Source organism: Mchenga conophoros, linkage group LG4 (assembly GCF_057382185.1).
Source record: "Mchenga conophoros isolate Kocher_MC1m ecotype Shallow Benthic linkage group LG4, M_conophoros_male_GT1.1, whole genome shotgun sequence".
In the NCBI taxonomy this organism is placed as follows: Eukaryota; Metazoa; Chordata; class Actinopteri; order Cichliformes; family Cichlidae; genus Mchenga; species Mchenga conophoros.
The window spans coordinates 29,545,093-29,560,775 of NC_140529.1; the positions used below are offsets into that span (position 1 = coordinate 29,545,093).

Sequence of the window (15,683 nt, forward strand, 5' to 3'; positions counted from 1 at the left end):
TACTGGATGTCCTTCTACCCAGCAACATTTTGTAGGACACTTTCCTAAGGTAAGCTGAGCTATATTATCTCTCCAGTACATTCAAAACCTACCCCTGGGTCTCCTTCCAGATGTGCATGCTCAGAAAAACTATCCTGATTACAAGCCCAAGGGTTGGCTCTACTCTTGCAGCTCCCACTAGATTTGATTTATTAAATTATCAAATAAAAGCACAAAAAAATACCACAATAAATTCTGTATTTTGAGTTGCTTCATGATCCCCTATGTTCACCAGCTATTTGCTAATAGAGCCTGTTAATTTGGGAGAAATAAAAACAGAATATTTTGCTAGCTATAAATTTTTTATTTCTTATTAACACTGTTGGTGATGTTCACTGTTGTCTTATGTAGTAAAAATACTCACGCGGCATGATGCCTTGGTCCACAAGTTGCTCCCGAGTTCTCCTCTGCTGCAGACAGAGCTGCAGGACTATGAGAAAGCGGAGACACAGAGGTCAGGGTTAAACTTTTACCATTCAGAACCAGTTTGACTGAGTCACCTAACAACCATCCCTTCTGGCTTTGAACTGCGAAACCTGCAAGACTTCAAATAAAACAAGGCACTTATTATTTCTCAATCAATACGCTGCCCGAAGGGCTCAACTGTAAACCCCGTTCACCACCACAGACATTCTGTACTCTTCCTGTATGGTTTTAGCTCAGGGGTTGTGAGGAGTACCACACATTTTACAACACGCAAACAGTGTGATTGGCTGACAGCCTTCCCAGTGAGAGGCAATATCTCTGTGTGGGTTGCAAATGCGCTGAGGAAATAAAGTAACTACAGAGAAGAACACAAACAGATAAAAGAGGGATTAATGTCAGACCTGCAGTTACAATAATGAGGAAAACTTGAGCTGGTCATGACACCACTGAGAGCCAAGTAACTTGTGTCTGTTTAATAAATTGTTTTTAAAAACTAATCTTGCTTTGGATGGATAAGAAGTGACCAGTCATGTTACTGTGGAACATCAAAGACATGACTATCTTCCAACAGAAATTGTTGAGTCTTGCATGCGAGCTCTGCATATAGCACTTGGATGATCTTCGGTTTTATTTCCCCAAAAATATAAACTGTAGTAAGACGTTGTTTAAACATTTATAAACACGTGAGCGTGGACATGTTATTTCAGTAGAACGCCGAAATTCAGTGCAGGCAAAAAAAAAAGAAGTCTGAACAGAAGGCGGTGGGTGATGGGAACGAATGAAGTGGCGGTGGTGAGGTACGTGAGGCCTTTATTGTCACCCTCGTAGTAAAGTGAAGTTAACTTTAGCTCGATATACTCAGGGGCATTTTTGGGGGGTGGGGGGCAGCTCCCACTCATACACAAACACACACAAATACAAGGCAGACCTGCTCAACTCTCCTGGGAAAGGCACTGCTTCTGAACGGGCCTCTGTGACTCACGCTAGCAAAAATAAACTGGGCAGCTGTGAGAACAAGGCCTGGGAACCATGAAATTTGGGGGTAGTTAAGGGGGTGGGCTCTGCATTCGTACGCAGAGACGAGGGGATGTTCATGGGCTTCTACTGGTGGGCAAGGGAACGCGGAGTGACAAGAACCGAGGCAAAGGGTGGAAGGCCGAGGCCACTCTCATAGCAGCCCATCCACTGCAGGACAGAGAACACAGTGTGCCTGCTCTGCCTGCTGTGTTTCCTATTACAAACACAGGCCAGAGGGGTTTATGGTCAGCCAGAGATGGATCATAACGGAAGATTGTAGAAAATGCCACAAGCAAGAGAAGAGTGCATACTACAACATATGAATAATATCAAAAAGTGCCTCCTAGCTCTGACAGAGAATGCAATTTTTAATTTGAGGTATGGTAGTATGGGGTTACAACTCATGCCGGGTCCTCCTCATCACTCGGTGTCATCTTTGGTTCAACCTGAACCCTGGCTAACCTTCTCCGTGATGCAAACTGGCTCCGCTCTCCTGCTCACCAGCAAAGCGTAAACAGAGGTTTTGGAGAAACATAGAGAGGGGGCTCGGCTCAAATCCTTGTCTACTGATGTAATCTCTAATCTCAGACCCATGTTGTTCTCAGCAAATCATCCCTGGAGGTCTCCCATCAGACCTCTGAAACAATACAAATAAAAACTGGTGTGGCCAAAGCTGAATTTAGTTTAGAAAGAGACTCATGCTGGGTTATGTTGATTTTGCAGTTATAAATACAGAATTCTCCAAACAGAGTCCCACTTTAACAGCATTTGAGGCATTTATGATGGAATGCATCATGAATATTGAAATAAAATTAGTCTATCAAAAATGTCATTTTGATTTTCCTTCCATGCCTTTGTGTGGAGCCTAGAAACTTAAAGGCTGACTTCAATCCTTGGAAAAAAAATACCTGCAAACTTATCGATAATAAAACACGTACATCCTACGTTTAGCAATGCAGAGAATTCATCAGCAAGACTATCTCAGTATCTCAATTTTACATTATTTTTTAATTTTTGTATTATTTTGCCTCAGTGAAAAAAGCCAGAATCATATTAATAATAAGAAAGTAAAAAAATATTGCTTCCTTTCTGCCACGATTAGGTGTCAGGGCAACCAGGTTTCTCGCTTTATATGGGAAAGAAAAGCCTTTTAATAACATTATCCCACATTTTAAATGGCAAAAGTTTTTTTAAGGTTTCATCCAATGACAGTGAAAAAAGCAGAATGACTGTGTGGAAGCCAGTTGTTTGAGTTTTAAAGTGTATAAATACACAGGCGAAAATATGATGTGAAGTGAAGCAGAAGCACAAACTTCTGCTTCCTGTCAAGCTTGTTGTATTTTTTTTTTTTTTTAGCAAAGGAGTAAAATTCAAGGAAACACATTTTGGCTAAATGCCAAACCTGCAAAGATTGTGATTTTTTTTTAAAGACAGACACACTAAAGTCTCAGACTAACTCCTAATATCGGTATCAGCATCATCCCACACAAACATACTCTTTCCCCAGCATTTACTTTGTTAGGATTTGGTCAGATTAGTGTCAGATTATTACTCTGTCCTGGCAAAGTGATCTGAATCTATGAAGAAAGAGATATACTTAGTCAGGTAATGAATAATGATTTTTGTAAAAGCAGCAAGAATAGTTCTAGTGGAAAAACTTATATATATACTTCTTTTGCATAAATCCAGTATAATACACTGTTTTCATTTGAGTGTGATTCTCTGCTCACAGTATTAAAACGTTGCATGCAAAACACGCTATGTTGGATGCCCTATAAACTTTAGGTATTTGCAAAGGTTTTTTTTTATCACATTGCCAAACAAAGCCTATAAATCACTAACAAGACAGGTATTTTGTGTTTTACTGGCAGAGGCCACTTGCTTAGAGGAATGTCCTGGTGATGAATGCAAACCAGGAAGATAAAAACATGCAAATAATGATCAGAATCCTGATTAGCAGCATATCCAACTACTGCACGTCAGTTGAAGTAACTTCATTGTGTATGTGCATTACAAGAGTGAAGTCATGCTTCTGTGAGGTAATACCTTATAATAGTGATCCTACAGAGTGCCAGTTTGAACACAGGTAATTTAAAGCGATGGGTAATTACTTTCTACTTAAACAAATTCATCAGAATTCAAAAGAAGTGATGCTCCACTTGAGTCACGATCATGATCTTTTACTGTCATTTCCTGTTATGGCTGTGTGTCCATCACAACAATCCCCCCCTCTGCTTCCGAAGGCAGGGGATTAACATTACATTACAACAAAGCTTTCTGGTTAGAAAAAAAAGAAAGAAAGAAGCAGTACCTGATTTGAATTTACCCCTGCAGATGGAAGGGGTCTCCACGTCAAGGCACGCCATAGGGAAAAGTTGTAGTTCGATTGGTGGCCAGGTCTGGAGTCCCATGTGGTGATGAGGCCAGTGGAGAACACGGGAGTCAGCGAGAGGGAGGAAAGAGCCAGCGCTGAGAGGACGACAGCTGGCTCGCTCTCTCTCCGTCTCTCTGCCGGCCTCAGTGGAGAAAGTGTGTGTAAGTATGTGTGAGCGCTCACTCAACGTCAGAAGGAGGGAACACAGTGGTGCCTGCGTTAACCCTCGCTAGGTCACTGTGTTGTGTTCACAGAAGACTCAAATTGCAACACGACACCAGAGGGAACAACTTTTAAACGTGGTAATAATCAATATTTCTTATGCTGGGGAAATTCACTTGGCCTGGGACCAAAACATTTACTGGCAACCAATAGGAAGCTGATCAAAACAGGCTGTGATGAATTTTGAGTTGGCACATTTTTATGAGAAATAGCGTGTGTGTGTGTGTGTGTGTGCGTGCGCGCAGGGACCCTTGCTGCACTAAATAACAATGACAAGAACACATAGTGGGATGATTTGATTTTTAAATGAGTGATTATTCCTTGAGGTGTTTTTGCAAAATGACATATTTACAGTGTTTGTTTCTTTCTAGATTCCCAGTAAACCCCCAATAAAAATCAAAACTAAAGGGAATGTATAAGAGAAATTTAAAGAGGGGACGTCCAAAAACATCTTTGCTAGTCGTCTTTGCCTTTCCGCAGCTAGAAAAACGCTAACAGGAAATGAGATAGGAGCGGATTAGACTAATTGTGGGAAGTTGTGTGTGTCTCAGTGGATCCAGGAAGGATTGCATGTGAGCCAAAACGATCTCGTGTCAAGGCGACGCTGCAAAGACATGATGCTGTGGCAGCGCTGCGCTTGACTGTGAGGTCAATGCATGCTGTGGAGGAGTGGACAACTGCACTCTGGATTAATAATGTCACTTGTGGGATCAAGAAATATGCATGTCAAACAGCGTGGGACGGGGAAAAATAGAGATGATAAACAGAACTGGTAGAGGGCAGGCACAGCATGTTATGACAGCCCACAGTGGGGATTCAACACTGATGCACAACAAGATGATAAAAAATATGGGAGAGTAGTAGGAGGAGCTTTTTAGGAATGTGGAAAAACATCTTCCTGCATGTCATTTTGTCCACAAAAAGTTCACATTTCGAAAGTCTGCTGGATATAGAAACAAAACAAAAGCTTTTAGGAATGCGTGCACACCTGTATTAAACCACAGCGAACATCTAGCTGTGGGCTCTCAAAATTTCCATAGCTTTGTTATTGGTAGTCCAGTGCAGGAGCCCAGTTCAGTACAGTCATTAAAATAGTGAGATTACTTTAAAAATAAGATTTTAATTCGTTCACAAAAGACGGAGGTTAAAAAAATCATCCAGCTGTTGTTACTGTCTACTTCTCAAAGTCTTCACTGCTACATTTTCATTTGCACCCTTACTGGTTAAAGCCTAGAATACTAAATGAAAAGATTTTGTTTTATACAAGAAACTCTGGCCGCTGCATCAAGACCTTTATTTTACAGCTTTTTTTCTAAAATATAAGTTCTTAGTTGTTGGATATTTTTCTTATTTTCTTCTAAGGGAATGTTGATTTCAAAGTTTAAATGTCTCGAAGAACTTAAAAGTCTAATCTCTCTAGTCTAGACTGTTGATGCTTTCCATTTACATGAAAAAATTACACTTTTTTAGTGTTGATTTCCAGTTTGGGGTATTTTTTTTCGTGCACCACCAATTTCACCATTAACGACCATTTTAGCCCGATGATTATTGCACTCATTACATCATTACATCCATCTGTTTCCCATTGGCCAGATGGTTTCACTTCCTAATAATTCATTTAGAACTGAGTGAAGGACTTTGCAGTTGCAGCCACTAAATCACTTTGATTCATGATGCAGGTTGGTGCTGAGGAACGCTACAGCCAGCGGTATTATTGACTTCAAGGTACCAAAGGGAACTGTGATATTGTGTTTTAGTTCTAGGTGTGCTCGTGTTATTACAAATTGAGCAAGAGCAGTAAATATGAAATTGATAACTGACTCATTCTTTGGAGTGTTTTGGATGCCGTCATTGTGCATCACTTGTGCAACATAACCCAGTAATCACTGACAGACAGATATTGTCATTATTAGGTAGACCCAGGAGACTCATGAAAGATCATCTTCTGTTGTAGCGCTATTGCCTCACCGCAAGAAGATCCTGGGGTTGAATCTTTTAGTCTTTGGGCCTGCATCAGTTTCCACTGCTTTCCTTCAATGACCAGTCCAAAGAAATGCATGTCAGGCCAAATCGGTGATTCTAAATTGATCATAGGTGTAAATGTAAGATAGATAAAGTGCTTCACATGCCTAGAATATGAATATGTCCAAAAGGTAAAATGCGTGAAGTGCGCAGTGGTCAGTAAGACTAGAAAAGCACAACATAAATGCCATACCACTTTATTCCCTGACAAATCTATGTTCCCAAGGAAAACTCTGATTTCAGAAGCTACTTAAGCTGTGATTACATGTTGGCTTCCAAAGGCAATTCTGATCTGACTTCATTCTTCATTCCATAAACAAATCGCTGAATTGAGTTTGTTTTTCCAGAGTGGCCTTGCTCTTAAATGGTCAGTGTGCAACGTGCGTTGGTGACCTCTGATGCCATTCTTGTGAGTTCAAGTGATGGGAGAGTATGTTGAAGAAAACACATGAATATTGTCAATCCACACACGAGTATGCGTACACGGACACAAATACAGATACACTACAATCTGTTATGTGTAAGGCTACGTGATATTTTAGACTCTTTGTCTTCATGTGAAAATGTAATGACAGTGCAGAAGAGTAATTTCAGCGACACAGAGCCACAGTTTTATTGCAGTTTTTGACTGGGCCTCCCTCGTCTATCTGCGAAGCTCCGTAATAAGAAGCTGCTGATTCCCCAAGGGTGGACAACGCCATGCTATTTTTCTCTCATTAACATAGTGGGGGTTTTTTTTGTAATAGCTGTTTTATATGAGAAATGCCCAAGATATTTCAACAATAAAGGATAATAATTAAAATTGTCATTAAAATCCACAACCTTGCTACTGAATGTTTGGGTTTCTTTCTGTTATTGTAGGGTCTTTACCTTACAATATAAAGCATCTAGAGGTGACTCTTGTTGTGATTTGGTACTATATATAAAAAAACTGCCTTGTATCGAAGACACAATCAGGCATAAGGAAGGAGATAAAGGAGCTACACTGTAGGTGTTGCTGGTGTTGCAGGGCAATTTATAACACAAGTCTCAGATGAGAATAATTCCGATAATGTATTATGTTGAAATAATTTCTTTCTTTTTTTTTTTTTTTTACACTTTATCAGCTCCACATCATCCTGGTATGAGAGTCTAAAAGATTAGGATTTCATGGTATTTGTTTCACTGAAGGTGTGCTGCGGTTGAAGTGTTTAGCTTCCCATTTATTTTTATTCTTTGCTCCCACTGCAACAAGAAAAGCAAAGAAATAAACGTTAACTTTATTCATATTTGGACAAATGTAGCCTGTTCACCTGACAGGGGGGGTTACGCTTCTGTGTTAAATCTACACTGTAGATACGCTGGAGGGAGATTGCAGAAAGTATCAGGAACAAATCTGTTTGCACTTGAATAATACTGACCACAACAAAAAGTGGGGAGTTTTATTTGTTTCGATCATTGCTGTCAGGTGTACATAAAACACAAATAAACCATCATGAAAAGTATGAATGCTGTTATTAGCGTCGTCTACTTAACATTGGTTATGCTGTAGGCCTGCTGAAGACAACTATTCATTGCAGAAGTCTAAATCATCTATTGGGGGCAAGGCACAAAAGTGGCGTGGGTACCCAAAGTCTTTCTTCTTCGCTCTTTGACCCACAAGGCCAAAAGTTGTGAAGTTTGATACACTGATTATGAAGCTTCACCTCAAGTATTTTAATGCCACCTCTGAGCAGATGTTTGAGGTGTGTGCATGCAAACCATTAACCATCTGCTAATGACATAACAATGAAATACTCAGATCATGTTTAAACATCCTATTTTATGAAAATAATACTACTACTACTAAATAACTGTACAGTTTTTACCAAGCTGACCAAGACAAAGTAATAGAATGAACAATATAATTTCAATACAACTAGCCAATCAAATTTGGTGAGGGCACTCAACAACAGCTGTTTTTTTTTACTGTCACCAGATGTGCTGTGCGCATCGTGGCATTTGTTGCTTCAGGCTTCAGACCTGAACGACCTGAAGTTCTACAAATCTGTTACATTTTTTGATATCCTGTGTTAGCAAGTACTGTAAAACTGCTGTGTTAGACTTTATACCTGTGATGCACTGACAGGTTGGTGAGATTTATAGTTGAATGTAATTAGTTACATTCAGCTGTATAATTAGTAGTATTTGGTCTTTGATATTTGTTTTGTAATTTAAGCTTTAAGGAGTTTAAGAAAAGTTTTGTATTAACTGCTTTGGATTATAGTCATTTTATACACAGGGTACCATTTTCACCGGCTCAAAAGTATTTGGACAGCTGACTAATAACCAGTTCTTTCATTGTCTCATGACAGCTTAAACAGATAAAAGATGTGGAGCTGATAGAGTTGAGCTTTGGTAGCTGTTTGCTGGAACTCTCGACACGACAACCATATCTAATCTTTCTTTTTTGAAAACACTGTGTGTATTCCTGCTCTATTACTCTGTATACTCTCTGACTTCACACCCAGTGTTTACCATCCCATATGCATGTGTTATGTAAGTTAAATGAAAAAAGTGGTTGCTTAGTGTAGCAATGAATGACAACAAATGTGTTACAGACACTAATATTTATCAGTCCATGATGATTGCTAAAGTTCTTTTTAGCTCATGTATCAGATAGTTTATGCTGCTGTGCTATCATAATCTCCTAGTGAGAAAGTGCAGCTCAACCCATCACAGGGATCCTGACAGTCTTATTACACCTTGCCAAATGACTTTTCAGAGCCAAAATCCACATTGCTTTTTCCCACATGAAGCTACTTTTAACATCAAAGCACTCACTAAATCCAACTCCTGTCCAGAGCTTCAAACTTAGATTCACCAAATCATGTTGGCAGCATAGAGCCCAGGTTAAACAACATTTTAGGGCAAACACATTTGGTTTAACCTCTCTCATTCATGAGGAAAAGAAACAAAGTCAGTCTCAAAAGATGAGATTTTTCTGACTGTGCCTGCTGATGGGCAAGTTCACGTGTATTGTATTAACAGAGTGAGCCGTACGACTCCTCTCAGCTTGCATAGGTTTTTCACATAAAATGCAGCCAGCTTCATATTCCTTGTGGATCTTTGCTGCAGCGGTTTCAGGAAGAATTCAAGGAAAGGTCAGGACAAGAAGCACATTAGAGGTAATCTAGGTGCAGGTATGCACAGCAGACAGCTCCTTCCAAAACACACTATTCATTCTGGGCCAGCTCTGACTCGAGTAGTCAAAGTGAAAAAGATTGATCTGAGTAGCGAACAGCATGTGCTGCTGCACTAAAGACAGATGTTCAGTTTAATCAAACTATGAACATGTTAATCAAACTCTAAAAGTATCAGACGTCGAGACGTCGATGACTGATTGTAAGGTTCTAAAACACTGACATTTCAAGCTTTGGAGTTATTTATCATGGAAGTGAAAAGTCTGGGCAGCTGCCACAGTATTATCTCTGCAACAGGTGTGTTAAATTACACCTGGATTTAAGTTTAGTCCAAGACAATAAACCAAGAATGTGCTTCAGTGATAGGATGCAAGCAAAAATGTTTTGTACGCTCGCTGCTCACTGAACATCTGCCAGCATACAGAGTCCAAAATTGTGCTGAGAGAAGACTGCATGTGCTGAAGATGTTGGAATTGCACTGGATATTCATTTTCACAGGGGAGCCACCAAAGCAGCTGTCACATGCAGATGGTGGGAAAGCCAGAAAGAAATCCCTGCAGGCCTGCAGCTTTCTTTGAAGCTGTGCTACAAGCAGCGGTCACGAGAGCATAAATAAAGGCCGGCCCGCGACAGCTTTGGCCACATTAACATAGTCACCGAAACACCATTTGCACACATTTACCAAAAAGTAAACATACCCACAGCTGCCTGAAACCAAACTGTAATTACATTTCATTGCACATTAACCGTAGCATTTGTACACTACTTTCCCTCTCTGATATGCAAACATTCACATTCCTTCCCACATTTTCTGACAAACTGGCAGCATCTTTTTCTGCTGCCAGTCTGAACAACTGTTTCACCAAAATAAGTAATTATTCAGTTTTTACAGCAACTAACAGACACTTTTGTTCACCAAATACGCTGTTTTTCCAAATAAATCCAAATACAATAGAAAATCAACTGACTTATTAGAACAATGACTGAAACACAAAGAGTCACAGGAAACAGAACTGAGTTAGTCACAGCATCCGATAAAATAAACACTTTAGAAATAACCCCACAGTTCTTTCATGTTTGATGTTTAGACTCACATAAAGTGATCAAAACTTTAAATTTTGGTTGAAGTCAGTGTATTATTAACAAAGCACACAATAAAAGCAGTCATACCACCTAATGTTACACCTACAAAACTACAAAATATTTCTGCAAAATAATTCACTTGCTCTGTGACGTCAGTAAACACTTCACTGATGACTTTATGGGGTCAATTGCGAGTTTCAGGGGATGCAGAATAGAACATTAAGTCCATTCTGTAAATTATGGTTATTTTGAGTGTCATTAAGAAAGATTAATGAGGATATGAACTTGAGGTTTCTGAGGTTACGTTGTTAGAGCCACTGCTGTCTCGCCACGTCTAGCTTCAAAACATCAGATGTGGCAAAAAATACTCATGACAAAGGCTTCATATCAGCACTTCACTAACCAGCGGGCGATGTCACAATACTTCCTCTCAGATATGATTGTTAGCATTAGCAGCAAATATGGATATTTTTATTAAAATAAGCAGCTGATGCAGTGAAGAAGCTCATTGACTAGTGAGCTACAACATGATTCTCACCTCTAATTATTACCTAATTATATTTCCTCTGCAGACCTTGAAGATTAAGTATTTTTTATCTTTGAGAAAAACTTTTCCCTTCTGAAATAAACCAGAAAACAGTCGACTAACATTAACAAATTATGTACATTTTACAAACGTAACGTTTGGCTGTACGCTAAAAAAAATTTGACTGATATTTTAGTATGTCAGAACCAGTGAGGTGAGGAATATTGAAATATGCAAACATTGGACACCAGCACAAATATCCTATGATGCAATGAAGGATGATGCACATAACAGACATTGCTGAAATTTAGAGTAAGCGAGCTTCCTGTGAAGGGTGGCTGGAGTCACTTTTAGAGACAGGAAGAGGAGCTCAGTCATTCGGGAGGGACTCAGAGTTGCTACTCCTCCACATTGAAAGAGTCAGTTGTGGTCGGTTAGGAAAAGGCCCCAGGCCAGGACATGCTAGAGTTTCTCTCGGCTGGCTAGGGAACACCTTCTGGATGAGAGGTGATCAGGGAGAGAGATGAGTCTTGGTTTAGACTGCTGTCCCTGTGACCTGGATAAGCAGCAGAAAATTGATGGATGGATGGAACTTTTCAGTTCAGGTTAAAAACGTAGCTTCACTTTCCTAGGTGTAAATTTTTTTCTTTCTTTCCTGTGAATTTCTTATTCATCACTTGGTTCATCTGAAATATTTCCATGGTAACATGTCCAAGTGGCAACACGACTTTTAGGAAGTGAGGTTGACACACTAAGCAGGGTAAACGCTATTGTTGTTAAACCATAGCACACATTAACTACACAAAAACAATGTACTGGTTTTAACTGGCTTTGTATAAAAGAAATTCATGTATTCCTTAAAGGTGACGAAAACTTTTCATAATGTCCATCTCTGTACAACAAACGAGCTGCTGTTTTGACATGTGTATGTGGTAAATTAAAAATATCACACCACTGAAAAAACGTTGAATGAGTAATCCAAAGATTTATACCAGGAAAACCTTAGTCGTGAACAAACACACCACATTATCCAGTGATTAAATCAGCACTATAAAGCAGGAACAGGCTGTGCTGCTAAAAATAGCTGAGTGTATAGCCACAAAAAGCAGCTGAATAGGAGGGGGGGTTGAAATATTTTCTGTCCTGACAATCTGAACAACATGTAAAAAACTAAACAGCTCACACTTCCCCACCAACATTCCCTGATTTCAACAACCATAACTTTCCAGTCTAATTAACCCTCGAGTGGCTGTCACACACAACGTGAGCCCTCCCCATCTCTCCTCCTAGTTAAAGCCAGGCAGCAGTGTGGTTAGCAGGGGGTCGGTTAGGGGTCGCCCACAGACAAAAATAACCTCCTGTTTGCTCACTGGCATGCCGCAGCTCATGGTGTTGTTTTGAGAATCGGGAAAGGACTTTATGTTTTGGTAGTGGATATGGAAAACCACTGACAATGATACCACACGCTCTGTGGCTCACAGCTTATGTTTAAAATCTTTGGAAGATACAAAATGATTCTTAAAAGCTAATATTTTTTTTAATAAGACTGCTAAACTATGTTGTAGCCTATGTAATAGGGTCACAGATATGTCGCGACTTGGGGAAAAAGAAGAAAGCTTCTTACTTTATGTCAGCCATAATCTTCATATTGTATTTTGATGTTTGTACCATTAATTCAAAAAGCATTTTCAGAAACCTGATTTTAGTTTAGAGTTTAGTGTGAGGCATAACCAGTGAACATGATGTCATTGAAAAGGGTTCGTGGAGGTCCCGAAGTGCAAAAAAGTCATTACTCTAAACGCACCGCACTCGAACAGTCACGTAACTTTTCCATGCCTGAGTGGAAAATAAACACTTCTGCTCTTGGTATCAGATATCAGGATTTTGTTGTGCAAATAAAACACTGCCTCGAGACTTCTACAGTCACTGAAACATTTATAGAGTTTAAAAAGAAATAAAGAAAACTGATTCGGGGGACAAATATTATCTTTTTGCATTTGACACTCTTCTTTGTCAAAAACATGTCAAAACAAATTAAGATTTGCTTAACACAACATGAGATTATATTCATTTTCAAACTTGAGGGCCGAGCAGAGGGACTGCTTTTTTCAAGAAAAGGAGCTAGTTGGAGTGGTTCAATGGTTAGGATGCCTCCTGGGCACCTCAATTTGGAGGTTTTCCAGGCATGCCCAACTAGACGGAAACCCCGAGCAGACCCAGAACCCACTGAAGAGATTATAAATCTCATCTGACCTGGGAATGCATCGCGATCGCCCAGGAAGAACTGGAAAGTGTTGTTGGGGAGAAGAATATGTAGAAAACCTTGCTTAGCCACTGCAACTCAACTTCAGATACGTGGAGGATGGATGGTTGGTTGGTTGGATGGATCTTGAACTCTTTAGAAAGACCTAATAGGGTCTGAAGTGTAACAAAGCCTCTGAGTTAGATGTTGCAGGGAGCTCAAGCTACACTGTGTTATACACACTGATATGTCTCATGGCATATACCCACCCATATTGTGGGTGGCTGTAGCTCAGGAGGTAGAGCAGGTCATCAGCTAAATGTTGGTGGTTCAATCCCTGGCTGCTCCAGTCTGTGCCAAATTATTAAAGCATCCAACATACACCACTGGATTATTATGTGTGTTAGATAGAAAGCACTCAGGGCCTGTGGATGTGAATTGGTTAATGAGACTTTGAGTGCTCCAGTAATTTAGAAAAAAAAAAGCTATAAAAGAACCAGTCCAGCACACGCTTACAACTTGTGAGTCTATTTAAGCTGCATCTCTCCCTCTGACACATTATTTCCTACTGCCTTGTGTTTCACTGCTCCAGAATCCACCTGTAGACTCTGGGGGGATGTTTATTAATCACTTTCCAGTTTTTATGGGTATTACATTTGCAGGGAGTAATGAGCTCAATTCATAGATCCCCTAAACTCTGTTCTGATGCAGTAATAAATCAATCATTTCAATATGATATAATTTGAGAAGCTTTATCAGCTTCAAGAACAACAAAGGCTTATATTGGATGCATGAATGCATGCAGTAGTACTCTGGGATGTAGGCAGTAAACAGGCTTGTATTACAATCCCAGCAGCCTGCTTGGCCTAAATTGACACTTGCTGGGTCTGAACACTAGGATTTATTTTGTCATGTAGACCCAAGCTACAGCTGTTAAGTTTAATAATGTTTCTCTCTTTACACATAGACACAGATGCAAAAAATATCTTGAAGAAGCATATAACTGTATACATTTGTTGCAGTTCCCCCGATAAAGGGGGAATAATCCATTTTACAGATGCGTTCTGAACATTTTCTTCCTTCGACACAAATGTTCTGTCCATCAACACAACCAAGTGGTATGACTACAATTCTGCGTCCCCAGGAATAGATCAGGAATAATATTTGTCCATTGGAATAACAGGTAAGAACAACAGTGTAACTGTGGCCTCAGCCTCCAGGGAGACAGACAGACTGGAAGAACACAATCCAGACCACAAGGGAAGCATTAACTACCCTATAAATGCCAGGAATATAAAGTGTGCAGTGTTTTCAGATGAACAATGTATAATACAGCTTATACACCGAAAGCAGTAAAACGTGAGATAAATCCATCTCATTTCTGTGGAAATATGCACATCAGAAATAAAACATATAAATCACATCTCAAAACCCAACGTTTATGAAAAACCTCTCCTTGTTTTGTGTCTATCAGGATATGCTACCTCTATTCATCTACTGTCATCTCCCTGCAACTGATTTACTTCCTGACTCAGCTATGGGAAAGTTACCCTGATTACAGACATTTCCTTCCTCCCGTATTCACAGCAATGCCTGGAATGGCTGCACTATTTACTCAGGCCCGAAGCAGTAAACTGCAGATCCCACACCCACATGGCATATGCATCATGGGTTACAAAAGCCAAGGCTTCCTTGGAGAGTGGTTCTTCCCCATCCAGACGGAAATAAAAATAATCGTTCACAAGCTATGCAATGCAGTTAGATAATCTGACTAGTTTGGTTGGCATTTCAAAGGATTTTGACTGGTTTTATTTTGACTGAATCCATGGTGCTGGTGTGGGACTTGTGACCTGACCCGAGACTGGGTTTTGTACACAAATGTCTCCAGAATGATTGTTACTCTGTGAGTAAGCACTTTGGCCTCAGGCCCACTGATGCTGTGAAATCCCTAGTGAGTGAAAAACAAAACATTCACAAACACCTACAGTATAAGTATCACAAATATCTGTTAAAAAAAGGGAAAAAAGTTTGATTGACTGTAAAAATGTCGGGTGAAATACTCATCGGGTTCTTCTTCACTTCTCTCCTAATGTTGACCAATCCTGTGCCAGGCTTGTAACGCAGATAAAATGACTTCAGTATATTTGAATATGAAAACAGAACTGCACTTTTACACACCGTCTCTGTGAGGGAGAGGCCAGCACCTATTATATTATACCACACTACGTACTGTTTCATAATCTTTGAGGAACCACAATGGGGCAAGGGAAGTGAGGGGTGGAGCTCCCGCAGTGCAGCATTGTGATGGTTTTATTATGTACTGGCACACCAGGACATTCTTGTTCTTTTGGATGAGATAGGATTTGTGCAGTTTTAATACACCAACACATTTATATGAATGCAAACACAAAACGTTTCCATGCACAGAATTTGCTGAGAAGGCTGGATCTAGCGATGATCATATTTAAGACTCTTAAAGTTTTGAATAATGCATCAGTTGGCCTTCTGGTCTCTTAAAGAATCTTTTTCACTGAGGTGATGAAAGGATGCAACATGAAGCAAAGATCGCAT

General features: G+C 39.8%; 1 protein-coding gene across 1 annotated transcript in view; it reads right to left on the reverse strand.

Annotated features, from left to right (window-relative positions):
• The window catches only part of mrtfbb (myocardin related transcription factor Bb), an 83,500-nt gene that overhangs the window by 8,534 nt on the left and 59,283 nt on the right, over nucleotides 1-15,683 (reverse strand). Inside the window, exons 2-3 of the mRNA XM_085271675.1 lie at nucleotides 3,794-3,998; nucleotides 404-469 (exon numbers count right to left, since the gene is read on the reverse strand). Coding sequence (XP_085127801.1) covers nucleotides 404-469; nucleotides 3,794-3,893 — 166 coding nt within the window. The 5' untranslated portion in view covers nucleotides 3,894-3,998. The remainder of the gene's footprint in view (nucleotides 1-403; nucleotides 470-3,793; nucleotides 3,999-15,683) is intronic.